Here is a 20,159-nt window from a genome sequence, read left to right on the forward strand (position 1 = left end):
AATCTTGACTGCCTTTTTTCTCTGTCTCTTGTTTGGTCCTTCTATCATACCTCACAGCAAAAGTTTGTAACTCGTCCCATTTAGTCTCATAACCCCAAGATTTTAAGTTATTTAGAACTGTGAGATCTTTGTCAAACAACAACAGTTCTTCTACAGTTTCTGATGTGCTTTTTCCTTCAAGGGCCCTATTCTTGCAGAATAGTAGTAACCCTGTGCTTTTTATTTCTTTCAGTCTTTTCTCATACCATTCTTTTTTAGTTTCACCAGAAATGTTCCTCTGATGTAGAGAAACATCATTAATTCCTATATTTAGACCCAATAGTTGATTAATCATCAGCTCTATATCTTCATCATTGATATTAAGCCTCTTCCCTAGCTGCACTATTTTCTGGCAGCTTCTCATGTTATCTTTCGGATCCAACTTCATTCCATTGAACATTCCTATCTCAGTAGCTGTTATAGTATGTTTAGTTCGTGGTCTGTTTTTTCTCTCCGAGCCCTGGTCAAAGTCATCCTCTAAGCAGACAGACACACTGGATATAGAGTCGTCACAATAGTCATATTGTTCCCTATAGGCCCCCCTATTCTGAGGGCTAATTCTTTCTGTCTTCACTGACAAGGCTGCTATCTCAGCTAAGTTTATGCCTAGCCCCCCTCTGGGCAATCGTCCTTCTCTTTCTGCCTCAGAGTACACTTCATGTTTTTGCACCAGTTCAGTCTTTGTTGTAATTTCTGGTAAAGGTCTCCTATAATATATAGAGTTTTTTGATTCCTTTAAAACTTCTTTTCTGAGTTCAAATATATCACCCATAATAGGATCCCTACCACTTCTTCCTCTATTTTCAGATAGGGTCAAACGCAGTAATAATGACAGAGCTTTCTGACAAGAGTCCTTTTGTTCTGCAAGCATATCTTGTTTAGCCTTTATGCTAGTGTTCGGCATATCCAAAATTTCGTCAGCCGTCGGCCCTGTGGCCGCTAAGAATAGCCTCTGCATATACTCAGGCTCCCTTCTGATTTTCTCTTTCAGATTATGCCCTGGTGCTGTTAGAGTTTTTCTTCCCGCAAGATCTATATGTTCTCTAGCATAACTACTACTCTTCCTCTCACGAGACAATGGTCTTGAATTTCTTTGATTAACTCTACTTCGCTGTGGGATGGGTTCGTCCCACTGACACACTACACTTTCTTCACCATCCCATTCAGTGTCGTCACCCTCGGTGGTCGTATCCTCACCTCTAGTTTTAGTCTGGTCTTTTTTATTCATACTATTTAAAGTATGAACCAATTCATTTGCTAGTGGTATATATTGGAGTCCTGGACTAGTTTCTTGAAAGTCTAGTCTTTTCTGAGGGCTAGGGCCAGGTTTTTCTACATCCGAATAATACATTTCTGTATTATTAGAATCCCTGCGTTTTCTCTGGGGCATAGCTGTACCATCATACATCACCCTCGTTTTACCATAGTATACCTCTATACTGGAATCTGTTGTTGGCTTGTATGTAACTTCCATCCCCGGCTCGAAAAGAACTTTAATTCTGTCTCCTTTCATCCTATTGTCATCAATTCGGCCAATAATGGCCCTTACATCTGCTGCTGAAGTGCAGATGAACTCTAGTCCATTATTTATTTCATAATCTCCAATATACCATGCCTCATCTTTCTCTCTGGCTGCTTTCAGCCTTTGGAAATTATCACGTTTTGTTATAGTGATACGGTATACAGATTCATGATGAGGAGTTGGGCACACATTCAAATCTGGTGCTATTTCAGCCATTTGAGTCATTTTGGGTCTTTTATTTTTGGAAATGCAGACTAGGAAACTTTTATCCTCTATTACGGGATTGTTTTTCAATATTTTTACAGATACTCTTTGGTTCTGCCGCGCGGATTCGCTTTTCTTTTAATAGAGCGTCCTCTATTTATTCTTGCGAAGGTTTTTGGGTCATTCAATTTGATTGATTGAATTATTTCATCATTTGTTCCGGGTTTTATTTTTTTAAGACCGACGAGCCCCCATGTAAAAGTTTATCCGATTAAATACCGTTCCAAATTATTTTACATCCTATCAGGACATATAAATAATCCCGCGGTAACTAAAGAGCCTATCCTTTAGTCGTACTTTTAAGAGTTAGGTGAACAGTCTCTACAAATTCGTATTTTATTATAAAGATAATAAGGATTATAAATATAATAAATGTCCCCTTCGTAGTATAAAGCTACCTTTTTAGGTACTCTTCAACCGTGCTTGCTATACAACAATAACCCTGTTATAAGTTGTTTCTTTAGCCAGGCGTATCAATCAATCAAACAGTGCATACTGATTATTCACATATCAGAATTCATGCTCACCCTCTGTAGTTTTCCCCCCGGTTGGGATCGTCCTGATCCAGGAAAGAAAAGGTGAAAACGTACTCAAAAATTCCAAGTTCCAGTCAGATGATTTTGAATAAATGTTTAACAATATTTATTAAAAGAATCAAAAATGAAAAGAATACTTGTTACAGAATATAATAGAGTACTTAGACTAACAGAGTAATATTAGCTATGCTTATACAGCTTCTTGCATCCAGGAACTGCTGGCGTCCTGAACTGGAGATTGCAAGGATGAGCACTTTATCCGTCCCCAGTTCCTTTCTTTTATAATCCAGATTCGAATACCTTTCGTCATATTTACTGTAAGGCAAATCACATGTACAGATGCTGATCCCAGCAAATGTCTTAACACTCTTATCAGTAGTTGCGTGACTGTCCAGTCAACGGAAATCCCCCCAGAAGATACAATAGCTTCTCTGTATGTGTGGACAAAGACCCATGTCACTGCTCTCTCATGTGACTTTGAGAGTAGCAGCGATGGACAGAAAAACTTTTCATACAAAACAATTATCATTGAACAGTCATGTGTTCTAAAAGACCAAGAATTGCATCTGCAGCAGTATTGGGTACAGGCTTCTTATTATGGCCCTTTCTGCGTTGTCGGCGAGTTTGAGGTATGGGTGAAGTGAATGAAATGCCGCTCTCAGGTGGATCCTCGTGACTTGACATCACAATTCTGTTAGTTAAAAAGTCCAGTAACCATCCCACTAAATTGTGGTTCAACTTGTAATACTCTAGCAATCTTCTGGCTAGGATGTGGGGTTGTATAGTATTAAAAGCAGAAGATAAGTCAATGAACAACAGTCTTGCATGGGTATTTTTCCCCTCCAGATGCTTAGTCAGTAAGTTTAACAACATAAGTGAAGCATCCTCAACACTTCTGTTCGCTCTATATGCAAATTGCATAGGATCGAGGGCTTGTCCAGTCTTACTCAATATCTCAGACTTCACCAATTTCTCAAATGATTTCATTACTAACGGTACGTTCACACAGGGCGTCAGCGTCAACGCTTGACGGAAGGCGTGGCTGAAGTTTGGCACTGACGCCATGGTCATAGCAGTGTCAGCCAATGAAATTGCTGCTCTTGAACAGGATGAACGTGATGAACGTGATTGGCTGCCGCCTGGCTACTGTATTTGCATAGAGCGATCCTGATTGGCTGACGCTGCCGTCTGCGACGCTTCACTGGCGTTGCTCGCGGCAGAAGTTGAAAAATTCTCAACTTCTGCCGCGAGCAACGCCAGTGAAGCGCCGCCGACGGATCCACAATTCTTTTCGGCAACGCTTGACGTCACCCATTCAAAGTCAATGGGAAGCGTTGACGCTGACGCCCCGTGTGAACGTACCGTAAGGAGGTGAGGGCAACTGGTCTCAGATCATTTAACACTTTAGGGTTATTGGATTTGGGAACAGGAGTAATAATAGACTTTTTCCACAGGCTAGGTACCTTTTGTGCCCGTAGTGACCAATTAAAAATATCAGAAAATATTGAAGTTAATTGCTTTGCACAGTGCTTTAATATTCTCCCACATATGTAGTCTGGACCAGGACTCTTATTCACCTTAGTGGATAGAAAAATTTTCTCCACTGCTGCCTGTTCTAAGACTATGTGGGAATCATCCTTACACGGGCATCGTAATTCTTCTACTTCATCTTTAAAATCAAAACTTTAAAATCTTGAATAAAACCTATTAAGAGCATTTGTAAAGTCATCATTTGATCTAAAACCATCAATACACACAGTGCTCTTATTCACATTATGCTGTAATCCCACAATTTTCTTCATAGATATTTGTCTATTATTCAGACTGGTAAATTTAGCTCAAAGGAATTATTAATCAATTTATAGGGAATTCGAAAGAGTCACTTATTACGACCGAGCAAATGACTCGTTCAGGGTTCATTTGAACCGGCCGTAACCATCCGCTCTGCAGCAGATATAAATTTCCAAACTATAGTGAAACACTATAGTTAGCAGGGTAACTTAGATCAGCAGTTTAAGACATTAAATTCGTAAGCACATAACACAAGTAACACTTCTCTTTAAAAATACAAACAAGATTTTATTGATTATTCTAACACATACAGTAAAGCTAATACCTAACACAAACACACGCACACACACATTCATACGCGTTGCAGAAAGGGATAGAGTGAGGAAAGAGTGGGTTTAAGAGTGAGAGGATGAAATCTCAAGATTCCATATGCACTTATGACCTGAACGAACCATCAAACATTAATTTAACCCTTCTATCGTTTCTTATGGGTTATTAAATATATATCAAATACACCAGTTCAGCTTAAGAGTCTGGAGGTTACTTGCTTGTCTTTGCGTTCCTTTTCGGGGTTCCCTTCGTTGGGTAAAAGGGGGTTTCCTTGTGCCTGGGTCTGGGGCGGCCAGTCACGTGGTGTGCTGGCGCTGCTAGCGGATGGATGAAAGTCTTTGTCTGAAGCTGGTTTTGCCGTCGAATCGGGACCGAAACTTTGCCGCAAAACTTAACTTAGAACCGAGACTCACAACGGAAAAGAAAGGAAAACTTAGAAAAGACAGAAAATTGTGACGAGATGTAGTTAGATGGCTTGAAAGAAGTTGTTTAACCCATGTTCTTCTGATCTTGATTTGGGTTCTTTCGTCTGCGTGTTTACATGGTTACTAGTCTGTCTGGTTTAGATCTTCATCTCCCTTCGCGCACCTTTTCTAACCTTGTTGAGAACTCTTCTAAAACTTTGTTCGGGTCTAAGATTTTAAACTCACATGTTTGTCCGGCCTCCTGGATCAGTCCTGACCAATTAGACACTGTCTTTATTTGAGAGGTGGCACTGAATCACGCGTTATCTGTGATCCCCTTACTCTCTAAGCTCTAGCAGAGAGAACAGAGGCCACAGTGTAAACATCATACTATTATAAGAATACGAAACATTTCACACAGATTTCAATCAAGCCATCTTTTGAATTAAGAACATACGATCATGCTGACAGGAAGCACAACACACTTTCATTCAAACATCTAATAGTTATAACAAATCATGACTTATATATGGGATCTAAGCATATTAGACACACACATAAATGGCAAACACAATATAGAATTATGTAGTTGCATGATGTTTGATTATAAGTCCATCGAGAATTGTTCTGGGATGATTTTATGTATTGTTAGGTAAAATCTCAGTTCTCTGTGGTTTGAAGTGATTTCGAAGCTCTGGGTCATTCAGAGGTCCTTATGAGACTGGGGTCTGTTTTGTGTCTGTGTGGAGTCCAGCAGCTTCTCTGCTGTTATCTTGATCGAGCGCCAAGCTTTTGCCATCTCTGAACCAATCATTCTTTTCCAAGCTATCTCACATTGACAAGTTCTTCCTTTAGTTTGGCTCATCTCTTTGAAGCTTGCATGGCCGAAAAGTTCTTAGCTGGGGGTTTTCGTTGGTTATCGGAGACTGGCTGGAGCCTGATTTTATGGCCCTGGACTGGTAATTTGGGGTCTGGAATATTGAGTTCTGTGTGGAATTATGTTTGAACAAATCACCTGGAAGATTCATTTGTGTTTGGTTCGTACTCAATCCTACACTAGACCAAGCTGAGCCTAAATTATTGTCTGCCAAATTATTTTCTAACTTAACTTTGTATGCTTGCTTAGCTTTAAGGATCTCCGTTCTAACCTCCTTCCTCGCTAATACCCTCTCTAAGCCTTCCCCCTGCTTGCAGGCTAGCTTCTTGTTCTGCAAACTTGTTTTGACTGATTTTGACATCCATGGGTTAGTATTTGGGAAAACCTTAAATTTACGTGTAGGCACAATCATATCCTCACAAAAAGTTATATATGAACATACAACATCAGTCAGTTCGTCAATATGTTCACAAGAGTCTTTGAACACCTCCCAGTCCGTACAATCGAAGCACCCTTGCAGACGGGCGATAGAGTCTTCAGACCACATTTTGACTTCTCTCATCTGAGGTTTTTCTCTCTTGAATAAGGGTCTATATATAGGAAGGAGCTGCACACAGTTGTGGTCAGCAGATCCCAGTGCTGACAATGGTACAGACTTATATGCCCCCTTTATAGTCCCATAACAGAGATCCAGCATCTTATATTGTCTTGTTGGGCATGCGATGTATTGATAGAAATTTGGCAGGGTCTTTTTAAGTGACACATGATTAAAATCTCCCAAAATAAAATTCGGCGCCTCTGGTGAAATATTCTAAAGTCCTTGAACAACATCAAATACAATGTTCGATGCAATGACGTTGTTAGCTTTCGGATGAATGTACACAACGGTTATAAAAATTTGTGGAAATTCCCGTGGCAAATAAAATGGACGAAGAGATACTGATAATAACTCAATGTCGGGTGTACAGATTTTCTGTATTTTCCTGTCCGAGCGAAATGGAAAACCAAAACCATCAATACACAGGCCATTGTCCAAAGCTGATGATGTGTGTAAGATCTGAAAGCATTGTTTGATTTTGCCAGAAGAGTCAGAGATTCTCTGAATGAGTTTTGAACATTTGCTTTTGTGTTTAAGGTTTTGAGAAAGTGAGTGATGGTTTCAAGAAATGTGTTTTAGCAATTCAGAAAAACTGTAATTGTGCAGCTTGTTGTTTTTGGCTGATTTCTTGGTTCTCTCTTCACTCCTCTGTCTTAAAGTAATTCACACTGAGATAATTTATTTACATTTATCTTATATTTCATGTAATGAGTCGCTGTTTTCATATAGTAATAAAGTATTGTCATGTTTTCATGGCCCAATATAACAGATAAAACAACATTTACAGTTTGATGAATTCTGTGTTTCAGGGGTTTCTAGTGATGATTGGAGTGTGAGTTACAGTCCTTCACACATCTGTGCACTAAAGGACTCAACAGTGATAATGAGATGCACTTATACATACCCTACTGGACATCAGATCATGAAAGTGTTCTGGACAAAAGGCCCAATTCAAAGGTGGTGGGGTGTTGAGCCTCCAGATCTGTCTGAGGACCCTGAATACAGTCAGAGGCTTCAGTATCTGGGAGATAAACAGCAGAACTGCACCATCAGACTGAGTCATGTGACACTGAAGGATTCACACATGTACTATTTCAGATTCATCACTGATAAAGAAAAATGGATTGGTTCTCCAGGAGTGACTCTTACTGTCACAGGTGACTTTGATGAGGTTTATCTCTTCTTCTGTGCATTATGTTGAATAATAATCAGTGTATGACAGCAGCACTAGATATAATGTGTGTGTTGTGTTCAGATCTTCAGGTGGAGTCTCCTGAGAGAGTGACAGAGGGAGATTCAGTCACTCTGAGATGTAAAAGCAGCTGCGCTCTGACTGACAGAGCAACATTCATCTGGTACAGAAACTCACAGCGATTAACTGAGAGAAGAGACAGAAACAATGAACTCCTGCTGCAGTCAGTCAGAAGAGAGGATTCAGGCAGATATAGCTGTGCTGTAGACGGACACACTCACATCTCTCCTGATGTTCAGCTCAATGTCATGTGTGAGTGCAGAGTGACTTTTCAAACATTACAAAGAATAAATATCTGAATGTATTATTTATAAAAATGTTTTAACCACTATTTCTAAGACTGCTCCTACCCGTGGGACATTTACTATTGTTATACATTTATAACAATAATATCTTAGTCTAAACCTAAAGTAATCTTGACCAACTATATAGCATTTGAAATTGTTCAGAGACTGTAGTTAAGATCACTTAATCCGTAGGCTATATGGAAATTGAAGAGTCCTTGATCATCCAACGCATTCTCATCCTAGGGCGTCATATACTGACGCTTTTGACATTTCGTCTACATCCAACACACATGTCAATATGAGATGCAGATAGCTTTGTTCGGTTATGGGTAGGTTTAGGTCTGGGGTAGAGTTAGGGTTAGACCGCTAGGAGGCGCCTTCTGGCCCATATCTATCTGCGTCTCATATTGACGCTAAAGGGTGCCATGTGCGTTGGATGTAGACGAAATGTCAAAAGCGTCAGTATATGACGCCTTGATCATCAGAGGAGTCTGGATGTAATCTAGTGGAAAAGTTTGGTACTGCGCTCAAATTTTTTTATTGATTTTAATTTTTTTAATAAAAAAAATTAAAAAATATATTTTAAAAATCAGTGCGGGGGATCAGGCGTCTTACACAAGGTGCTGGAAGACAGTATTTGTGGCGTATTTCTCAGGGATCCCAATTCATCAATCACTGACGTAACTCATAGTGATGACTGAATGAGAACATCTAGATTACTAATGTAACTCCTGTTCCCTGAAGGAGGGAAGGGAGCCAAGGTGAAAAAGACATACAATGTAAATGTATGTTTTTAGTACAATACAAATATACTTTAGTGCATTTTTAATACATTTAACAGTACATCTTTTTCAACTGGGAGAAGTTACGTCCCGTTGCCACAATCCAGTGGTCACTGATTTGTTAAATAACAAATAATATTCTATCCTTGCAACCTTCCCTTGAATCCTGCAGGGGGTGGAACTGAGACAAAAGTCAAGTCATCTTCTCTTATATAGTGCTTTTAACAATGTAGATTGTTTCAAAGCAGCTTTACAGAGATAAACGTATAATTTATAAATTAGGGGCCGCCAAGACGACACCATTCTCTCTACACAGACTTTAAACGTGAACCTGTGAGAAACGCTGATGGCGTTCACATGAGCATTAAGAATTGGTTCTATAGTTATGTGCGTTTGAATATATGTGCGCAGGTTTGGAATTCCCTACAAACCAAGCCTAAACAAAGTACTGGTCTTTCCTTATAAATTTTTATACAGAATTTTATTTTATTTTGTCACTTTGGGGTAGGTACGCGAAACGAATTTTCCCGACAACGCTTTATCTGTAGAGTGGGAAAGGGATCCTCCATAGGGAGAGACTAGTTGGCACTTCAGCACTGCGTTGTCCGGCAACCGTCAGGCTGCGGGGAAACCTCAAGATAAACAAAGACACTAAAATTAGCGTAGATGCCATTCTTCTTATGATGTAACGAGTACATCAGGATTTATGGGAAGTGTTCCCGGTTCTGGCTGACCTAATCTATGCAGCCTAACGTTGAATTATAGAAGTCTATAATGCATTATATGAATGCTAGGTCAAAGAGATGTGTTTTTAGTCTAGCTTTGAACTGACAGAGTGTGTCTGCTTCCCGGACAATGTTATTATTAACTGGCCTGAATTTTGAGATTGCAATAGACGTGAAGGACTATAATGCGTTAAGAGCTTGCTCAAGTACTGCGGAGCTAAACCATTTAGTGCTTTGAAGGTAATTAGCAATATTATAAAATTGATGCGATGTTTAATAGGGAGCCAATGCAGTGTTGACAGAACCGGGCTAATATGGTCATACTTCCTGGTTCTAGTACGAACTCGAGCTCTTCAACTCGAAGCACTGCTACTTGGGCGTGATATCTCTGTGCTTCGCCTGTGCTTCCCCCAATATAGTCCCAAGTCAGTATCTGCATAGGAAATCGCCTAGTGTTAATCTGCATCGCTATTTGTATTCGTTGTGAATACGCAGGCCACAAGAAGTAATTAGGTGTTTTTTTTTTTTTTTATATCACTTTTACTCAGGACATGCTAGCTGGCAACAAAGGATTCCATTCATTATGCTAAGCTAAGCTAGCACCGACCCTGTCAAACTAAAACAATGCATGCACTGAGATAAAAATGCATTTGCCCACCTATCTAAATGTAGGAAAGAAGGTGAATAAGCCCTATTTCAAAAAACGGTGGAGTGTTCCTTTAAGCGTGCAGGGCAACCACCCATAAGAGCATTACAATAATCTAGCCTTGATGTCATGAACGCATTAACTAATTGTTCTGCATTTGTCAATGAGAGCATATGGCGTAATTTAGATATATTTTTAAGATGGAAAAATGCGGTTTTACAGATACTAGACACGTGACTTTCAAATGAAAGATTGGTATCAAAGAGCACACCCAGGTTCCTAACCGACGACGAAGACTTAAAGCAGCACTCAGTAGCTTCGGGATTTCTACGCTGTATTCTCGCTTTTCGCTCGCAGGTTTCTCTCTAGAGCTCCCCCACAGCTTCGGAATAGATATTTGACAACACTGTTGTAAAAACTCTTTGGTGATTCTCAGACACCAGAGGCTAGTAGATCAACGACATCAAAGCAGATGGGACCTTCTTTAAAACGTCTTCTTCATTCGGGTTCGAACAGTGTGAGGGAGCGCAATAATGACAGCATTTTAGCAGATTTCTTTTGGCCGTAAAGCAGTTGTTTACATCGCGAGACCTGATATCACGCGAGACTTCCTGACGCGGCGGCCGGCCATAGCCGGCGGCCCGCCGCCCCAAAGTTGCAAGTGCGTATTTTCCGCTCACGGGCACCAGGGGGGTGCGAAACGACCACCATTCAACCCGAAATAAGTATTATAACCATTCCAATGACTCCGAAGCTGTTCAGTTAAGGTAAAAAAGTTACTTAGGTCACCTTTAACAGAGCACCCATCAAGTGTTAGACAGTATTCTAGATTATTACGTGAGGAAGTTTTTTGTCCAATAATTAGAATCTCTGTTTTTTCAGAATTTAGTAGTAGGAAATTACTAGTCATCCAATTTTTTATATCAGCTATGCATTCCGTTAATTTTGTGAATTGGTAAGTTTTGTTAGGTTTTGAAGAAATGTACAGCTGAGTATCGCCGGCATAACAGTGAAAATTAATTCCATGTTTCCTAATGATATCTACTAATAGTAGCATGTACAGAGTGAACAGCAGTGGTCCTAGTACTGAGCCTTGTGGTACGCCATACTGATTTTGTGATCGATAAGACATCTCTTCATTTACTGCTACAAACTGATAACGGTCAGATAAGTATGATTTAAACCATGATAGCGCAATTCCACTAATGCCAACATAGTTTTCTAGTCTATTTAAAATAATGTTGTGGTCAATGGTGTCAAATGCAGCATCGGATGATAAGAGCAAATCATTTGTGACTCTAACGAGAGCTGTCTAGGTACTATGGTACGGTCTAAATCCGGACTGAAAATCCTCGCAGATATAATTTCTTTCAAGAAAGGAACACAGTTGTGAGAATACTGCATTTTCTAATATCTTTGACAGAAAAGGTAGATTCGAGATCGGCCTGTAATTGACTAATTCTATAGGATCAAGTTGCGTTTTTTTAACAAGCGGTTTAATCATAGCCAGCTTAAAGTTTTTTGGTACGTATCCTAGAGACAAAGACGAATTAATGATATTAAGAAGAGGATCTGTAACCTCTGGAAGCATCTCTTTCAGTAGCTTAGTCGGTATAGGGTCTGACATACATGTTGTAGATTTAGATGAATTAACGAGTTTGCAAAATTCTTCCTTTCCTATAGCAATAAATGAATCAAATTTTTCCTCAGGGAGACTACAATGCACTGCCTGATGCGATACTGTAGTAGACGATTGCATAGTTATAATTTTGTCCCTGATATTATCAATCTTGTTAGTAAAGAAGTTCATAAAGTCATTACTGCTGTGCTGCTTGGAAACTTCTGGGCTTGAAGCTTTGTTTTTCGTTAGTTTAGCCACTGTTTCAAATAAATACCTAGGGTTTTGTTTATTTTCTTCTAATAGGTTTGAAAAATAAGCAGATCTAGCAGCTTTTAAAGCCTCTCTGTAAGTAATCGAGCTCTCCTTCCATGAAATCCGAAATACCTCTAGTTTTGTTTTCTTCCAGTTTCGCTCCATTTTTCTGGCTGCTCTCTTGAGGGCCCGAGTGTGCTCGTTGTACCACCACGTTGGACTATTTTCTTTAATCTTCTCTAAGCGCAACGGAGCAACTGTCTAAAGTGCTGGAAAACAGAGAGTTAAAAGTTTCTGTTGCAATATCAAGTTCTTCTAAGCTATCCGGGATGCTGAGATAATGAAACTGATTAGGAAGATTATTGATAAAGCAATCTTTAGTGGCAGAAGTGATAGGTCTAACATATTTATAACACGGAGTCGGCTTTGCAGCCTTGGCTAAATGTAATTTACATGAGACCAGATAATGATCTGAGATGTCATTGCTCTGCTGCAGAATTTCAACGGCATCAACATCTATTCCATGTGATAATATTAGATCTAGAGTATGATTACGACAATGAGTAGGTCCTGACACGTGTTGTCTAACTCCAATTGAGTTTACAATGTCTTTAAATGCCAAACCCAATGCATCTTTTTCATTACCGATGTGTATATTAAAACCACCACAATTAGTACTTTATCTGCAGTCAATATTAATTCTGATAGAGTGTCCGCAAATTCTTTGATAAAATCTTTATGGTGCCCTGGTGGCCTGTATACAGTAGCCAGCACAAATCTCAAACGTGATTTATCGTTTACACTATATATTTTTACATTAAGCACCAACACTTCAAAAGAATTATATTTAAAACGTGATTTCTTAGTGGTTTTGAAAATATGACTATAAATTACAGCAACACCTCCCCCTTTGCGTTTCAGACGAGGTTCGTGTTTATAACAGTAATCTTGTGGGGTGGACTCATTTAAAGTAATGTAATCATTTGGTTTTAGCCAGGTTTCTGTCAAACACAGCGCATCTAGGTTATTATCTGAAATCATATCATTAACAATGAGTGCTTTTGGAGTAAGGGATCTAATATTCAGCAACTAAAGTTTTAGCATTTACTCATCTGTATTATAGCTGTTTTTTATTTGTTGAACATCAATTAAATTTTTAACCTTAGATGGGTTTGGACGTTTTTTGGATTTCCAAATTCGGGGAACAGACACAGTCTCTATATGATGATATCTAGGTGAAAGAGGCTCTATGTGATGGAATTTATCTGACCTTGGTGATGTGAGACAGCTAGCAGACGGTCGGTTAAGCCAGTCTGTCTGCTTCCTGACCTTGTGCCCAATTTGTCATTTTTTATCTATAAGACTATGAGCCAAATTACTAGAGAGAAGAGCAGCGTCGTCCCAGGAGGGATGAATACCATCTCTTTTCAACAGGTCAGGTTTGCCCCAAAAACTTTTCCAATTGTCTATGAATTCTATATTATTTTGCGGACACCACCGCGACAGCCAGACATTGAGTGAATACAATCTACTAACTATCTCATCACTCCTGCGAACAGGAAGGGGGCCAGAGCAAATTACAGTGCTTGACATCGTACTTGCGAGTTCACACACCTCTTTAATATTCATTTTGGTGATCTCCGACTGGTGGAGTCGAACATCATTAGTGCCGACGTGAATAATGATCTTAGAGAATTTACGATTAGCATTAGCCAGCACTTTTTAATTTTCTTTGATGTCAGGCACTCTGGCTCCCGGCAAACATGTGACTATGGTGGCTGTTGTCTCTATTTTCACGTTCCGTGTAATAGAATCACCAATAACTAGGGCACAATCAACAGAATTCTCAGTGGGTGTTTCACTGAGCGGGGCAAATCGATTTGTTATGGTAATCGGAACGGAGTGGTTTTTTGATCCTCGACTAGAGTGATCCCTCACTGTCACCCATTTGCCTTGCTGCGCAGGCACTAATTCAGCTTGAACCGAATCATGTAAAGAGTTCACTATACTAGGCGCATCCAAAGCAGTATCTAAAGTTCTAGCACTCTTACTATCCTCAATTAAAGTTTGGATGCGTGTCTCTAGTTCTGAAATCTTCTCCGTCAGCCTAACTGTCTCCTTGCATTTATCACATATAAATCCTATATTGCCGACAGAGAAGGCTATGCTAAACATGTGACATGAAGTGCAGGTGACAATAACAGGACAAGACATTACTCACCATGTTTGTTGACTGATTCTTATACTCACTTATGAACTCAAAGCGCGCGTGGCGCGTTAATAGGCTAGCGAATTACTAGCGTGTTGTGCTAGTAGTAACGGAAGCTAGCGATGTCAGGTTAATCTGAGATGTTGGGTAAGCTGTATTTAGTAGTATAAACAACTAGAAATTGTAATAAATGATGGTTCAAAAAAGAAAGAAATACGAGGCTAAGACGGAGCTTACAGCACCGAAGCAAACAAACTCACAGCAGGCAGCGAGGCAGACAGGAGCAATCGATCAGCGATGAAAGGAAACGAGGATACACAAATAAGAAATGACAAGCGCCCTATTTGTATATTGGAATATTCTTGATCACTGGAGCGTCACTTCAAAGCATCAACAGCTTGAAAATAAAGGCAGACTTACACATGATATTCACATTCACAGCAGCAGAAGCCGAAGTCTGGCCTCAGACTTAATATTAGTGATGCTGTAGGTTTCACCAGATAGCAAAATATTCCTTTTTCCTTTAAACCAGCTGATTTCTGCAGGAGGGTTTGAGTCACTGATGCAGTTCAGAGTCACTGAATCTCCCTCAAGGCGATCAAGGGATCTGCCCTTATGTTGTTAAAGTTTGGTTATTTAAGAAATTCATAAATAATAAAGATAAAGCAAGAAGCCCTGTTGATATATGTTTGATATATAATTAATTTAAACTGCAAAAGTAAAGCATAAATAAAAATGATTGTGACGTGAAGGGAATAGAGAGAATTGAGATGTCCTTCAAGATGCTGAGTTTGATCAGTTTCTGGGTCACAGGCTGGAGGACGGAGGAGCGAGGACACGAGGAAGCATCAATTTGAGTATTGAGAAGCACCCATAAACTTTCCCTCGATTCCTCCGTCTTCATTTTCTTTCCTTGCAACCTTCCCTCACATCCTACAGAGGGATGTGTTTTAGCATTAAACAGTGAAAAATTAAACTGGGATGTTTGCTGAAATTGTCCAATAATAACCAACTGCAGCCTTTCTTAGAACATTTTCCACCAGCCGTCTCTGATAAATACTTTTACCTGATATCTGTATATCCTCCAGTGAAACCTGTGATCTCCATCAGTCCATCTGGTGTAATAGTGGAGGGATATTCAGTGACTCTGAACTGCATCAGTGACTCAAACCCTCCTGCAGAAATCAGCTGGATTAAAGGAGGAACGATTGTAGGATCTGGAAGAATCTACAACATCTCAAAGATCAGCTCTGATGACAGTGGAGAATATAAGTGCAAGTCCATCAATGAACATGGAGAGAAATACTCTGATGCTGTGACTTTAAACGTCATGTGTGAGTTAATGATGGTTCAGTAACTGTGACATTAAATCCTCAAAACATCTGTGATGTCAAGTTTAATATGATTGTTAATGATATCAATATTTCTCAGTGTTAGATCCTCCCAGGAGCGTCTCAGTGTCCATCAGTCCATCTGGTGTAATAGTGGAGGGAGATTCAGTGACTCTGAACTGCATCAGTGACTCAAACCCTCCTGCAGAAATCAGCTGGTTTAAAAGAGGAACGTTTGTAGGATCTGGAAGAATCTTCAGCATCTCAAAGATCAGCTCTGATGACAGTGGAGAATACAAGTGCAAGTCCATCAATGAACATGGAGAGAAATACTCTGATACTGTGACTTTGTGTGTCATGTGTGAGTTTTATGAATCATATTCTGTATTTTAACCACATACTCGTGCTTACTTCCTTACCCAGCGGGCATTTGATGTCAATTTAACATCAATGTGACATCAAACATTGATGTCAAAATTACGTCACGAAATAGGTCAAAAATGAAAGTCATATTGACGTCAAAGTGTCGATGCCAGTTTGATGTCAAGATTTTGACCTCTGCTGATGTCATTTTGATGTTATTTTGATGTCATGCTTTGTTTGTTGGTATTTGATGTCAATTCAACATTTATTTGACGTCAAGATGTCATGATGTTGTAAACTGATTTAACTGATTCTATCTTAAATTGATCAATTGCCATTTCATATTTATACTGTGATCTTATTTCGAGTCCACAAAAAAAAAATTTTTTCTAAAAAATGTAATTAATTTAAATGAGTTAACAAAACATCGATTTAACTCAATCCTCTTGCAGATAAGTGTTAGTTAACAACAGCACACATGAATGAGTTGAAGACCTTAACAAATAGATCATCAATGCATCAACAAGTACACAGTCACTGCCTGTTAAATAAAACAACATGCAGCATATTATCAGTGTTTCTCTGAGCATCCAGAACTGAAGCACAGGCTCTACTCTTCAGCACAATGGTGACCCACAAAACTCAGCAGAAACTCTTTAAAGGTCCCATTGCATGGATTATTTTATTAGTTTAGAATGTTTCCTGGGGTGCCCTTATAATGTTAGTATGTTTTTTAGATCAAAAGTTGTTATAATTTAGAAATAAAAGGCATATTTCCTAGCCTGATTTTAGCCTCTGATTTGAATGCTCTGTTTGAAGGGGCGTGTCTGTGTGAGACTTCAGTGTAAACGCCCTCTGCTGTGATTGGCTGACATGCTTGCATATGAAATATTTAGCATTACATGTGAAACTTTCTTGAAAACATTTACTATTACAGCTATTATACGTTTTTACTATTACAGCTATCGAGATTAACAAATCGTGAGAAGTTTTTTTTTAAGTATTTAGATCTATTCCCATCACATAAAAGGTTTCAGTGATCTGTTAGTATATTTTGTCTGATCTAGACCTGTTAAACATTGGTGTGTTTTGTCTGTATTTCCAATATTATGAAGCTGCAGACTCGGAGCCTGCATCTACAGTCCCGCACCCAGAGTCCCGCATTCTCAGACCCCTCGTTTTTCGAGACAGCGCCTCCTGCTGTTCAGAAGATCGTATAACACCCTTATCCAAATGCCATTGAAAACAATAGGATACAGTCTCGTTTTTAAAGTTATCCAAATAAATATTTGCGTTCCCTGCTTAATGCAACGTATTGTGTTCTCTGACTAACAAATTACCCAGTAGTTTTTGAGCGTGGGTGTAATTGAAAGAAAATTACTGATGGAAGGGATACAATTAGCCTACTATGGAAGCTTGTTTCCGCCACTGAATCATAAATAAATAATAATAATTGCGACTTTTTATCTCACACTTCTGACTTTTTTTTCCTCACAATTGCGCTATATCAAGTCAGAGTTTTTGACTCTTTTTTTTCTCAGAATTGCGAGATATGATGTCAGAATTGCGAGAAATAAAGTCGCAATTGCGAGATATGAAGTCGTAATTCTGAGAAATAAAGTCGCAATTGCAGATTGAACTATCTTCTGAAAAATATTATGTGATAGCCTATTATATTGCTACGTTTTTTTTTTTTCAAATTCCAATTTTTCTTTCAGTTCAACCTATAATGGTGTAATTAACATTATACCATGCTAACATTACAAAACCTGTTTTTTGATATTTTGAATGCGAAGCAAAACTCAAATAAGAATAGACAAAACACCAATAATAAACAATTATATACTTTATTTAACGATCACCTAAACATCATCTTGCTGTAAACAGGACAAAGCAAAGAAAAAAGGAAAGAATTGTGTTAGTGACTTTACTTTTCGTCTTCAATTGCATTAAAAAAAACTCCTCATTTATAAGTCGCTTTGGATAAAAGCGTCTGCTAAATGAATAAATGTAAAATGTAGGCTAATGTAAATGCATAAGGTAAAATAATTTCTGGTAGGCGAATGTTCCTTGTTTTTTAATTCTTTTTGCAATCACTCTGTCAAATTCCTCGACTTCACTAAAATAAAAGATGAATGCCATTGTCAAAAATATTGTGTAATAATAAATAATATTTTTTGGCAAATACAAATTACAAGCATATCTAGGCTGATAAGTCGGGCCACGGAGGAAATGGCTGGCAACAACTTCATATCAGTTCAATTAATCTTGATTCATTTTAATACTTACGTTTTATAAGAACTAATTTAAGTAAAAGAGACGAAAAAACATACATTAACGGCTCAAATTTTGTTACAAACTATCTTTACAAATATTAAATGGACTATTCATATGTTGGTGTATCGATGAGCTATAAAGTAGTTTGATTAAAAAAGAAACCGAATGAGGTATGATTCGCTAAATAAAATTGACGATACTCACGTTCTTCACGTTTATCCAATCTAATTTGATAGGAGGCGCTGTCTCGAAAAACGAGGGGTCTGAGAATGCGGGACTCTGGGTGCGGGACTGTAGATGCAGCAGGCTCCGAGTCTGCAGCTTCATACTACTCTGTATTTCAGCAGTCAGATGTTTCTCGTCTGTAACTGTCGGTGTTGCTGCTGGTGTCGGTGTTTTACTCGGTGGAGCATCAGGTGCTTTTGTGATGTACATTTGGTAAGAAGTTCATTTAAAAAAAAATCGAATTCTTTATGTATGAAGAATTACTGTATTACATTTAGGTTAAGTGTTACATTTAAAGCGGTAGTGTGTAAGCTTTGCCTCTTTGTCGCCATCTCTGTTTGAATCCTGAAATTGCAGTTATTTGTGGCGTTAAATGTGTTGTTTATTCATCTTTCTTCTGACAGTCTTACTAAAAGGATGAACAGAATATCTGCTATGAAAGAGGTGAGATGATCTCAATTATTCACAGTGTTTTCCTGCATGCAGAGATGTTTCCTACAGCCGCTATGAGCCGTACACAGATATTAAGAGTATAAGACACACGAGTCTCGTGACCAAACACCCGATTCTTCAGTTCTAGATCCAGTAAAACTGATTTCCATCAAGATCCTCTAAACATTACAGTCAGCATTTAAAAGATGAACTCACAATGTGTGTGTCCTTCTGTCTCTCCTGTAGATCTCTGATCCCAATGAAGACACATATACAGCTCTTGAGCTCAAGTCCACGACCTCTGACCTGTACGACACACTCACAGTAAGTGAGACGTCAAAGTCAGATACTCCATCACTGATGATCTCATGACTGATCTCTCGCTCTCTTTCACACAGAACGTTGATCGCAGACCTCCTGTAGACTCTTGATCCTCAGAGCTTTTCTAAACATGAGAATCCATCAGTAAGTGTCAGAACCGGCAGCTCTTCTCAATATAATCAATACAACTCTCTTCAGTATAGTGTGATTGTTTTATGTATCTTGTGAAAGGGTTTATAATGTTGTTGATGAACTTCAGTCAGTCTTTCTTCATCTTATTGTTTGTTCAGATCAACAGGAAGATTCTGCAGTGAGAGGCGGAGCACAAATGAACCAATCCTGAGCTCTGTGGGCGGAGCCACTGATGATTGACAGAGATCATCAGTGATGAGTCACAAAAGTTTAATTACTGTATAGTTTATTCACCATAAAACTATAAAAGTGGAATTAAATGAAAGTTAAAAGCTGGTGAATTGTTATTGTCTAAATATATGTTAAAATTAAGTCAAAACACCTAAAGTGATGTTCAGTTGTGGCAAACAATCTATGCTTTCTCATTTTACAAAATGTTCCTGCTTTTAAATCATAATTGATCATTTTATTCTGATAATGGAATTCATTCACAATGGAAAATGTATTTTTTTTTGCTCTCAAAGTGCTCAATATAATTAATAACAAAATAATAATTTGTGTTCCTGTAACTCTCCCTTTAAATGTTTTTAAGTTTTTAAGTTGTATTTGTGATCATCTCATATATACTTGTACAAACCTTAAGGGCTCATAGATCCTGCAGTATTGATATATAATATATATATATATATATATATATATATATATATATATATATATATATATATATATATATATATATATATATATATATTGATTCTCACAAGCTACTTATTTGGTATTGATTCAATATGATTGATATTAAAAATAGCAATATTAAAATTGTAAATGACAAAACATGGGTTTCTGCATCACTTTTATTTGTTTTCAATTCTTTTTTCATGTTTGCTCCAAAACACCCCTAACATTTAGCTGGAGTTTGTGGGTGTGATATGCCTTTAAAGTC

At 38.4% G+C, this 20,159-nt stretch overlaps 1 protein-coding gene across 2 annotated transcripts in view; it reads left to right on the plus strand.

Moving 5' to 3' along the window:
- Positions 1 to 19,895, plus strand: part of LOC311077790 (B-cell receptor CD22-like) — a 43,223-nt gene extending 23,328 nt beyond the window's left edge. Inside the window, exons 3-11 of one of the 2 annotated variants that reach the window (XM_084106413.1) lie at positions 7,171 to 7,518; positions 7,617 to 7,865; positions 15,224 to 15,469; positions 15,567 to 15,827; positions 18,451 to 18,544; positions 18,736 to 18,775; positions 19,010 to 19,087; positions 19,162 to 19,228; positions 19,375 to 19,895. In XM_084106413.1, coding sequence (XP_083962539.1) covers positions 7,171 to 7,518; positions 7,617 to 7,865; positions 15,224 to 15,469; positions 15,567 to 15,827; positions 18,451 to 18,544; positions 18,736 to 18,775; positions 19,010 to 19,087; positions 19,162 to 19,194 — 1,349 coding nt within the window. In that variant the 3' untranslated portion in view covers positions 19,195 to 19,228; positions 19,375 to 19,895. The remainder of the gene's footprint in view (positions 1 to 7,170; positions 7,519 to 7,616; positions 7,866 to 15,223; positions 15,470 to 15,566; positions 15,828 to 18,450; positions 18,545 to 18,735; positions 18,776 to 19,009; positions 19,088 to 19,161; positions 19,229 to 19,374) is intronic. The other variant, XM_084106414.1, reaches the window with a different exon arrangement.
- The last annotated feature ends 264 nt before the right edge of the window (positions 19,896 to 20,159 follow it).

This window comes from Abramis brama (assembly GCF_963993115.1).
Source record: "Abramis brama genome assembly, chromosome: 2".
NCBI lineage: Eukaryota > Metazoa > Chordata > Actinopteri > Cypriniformes > Leuciscidae > Abramis > Abramis brama.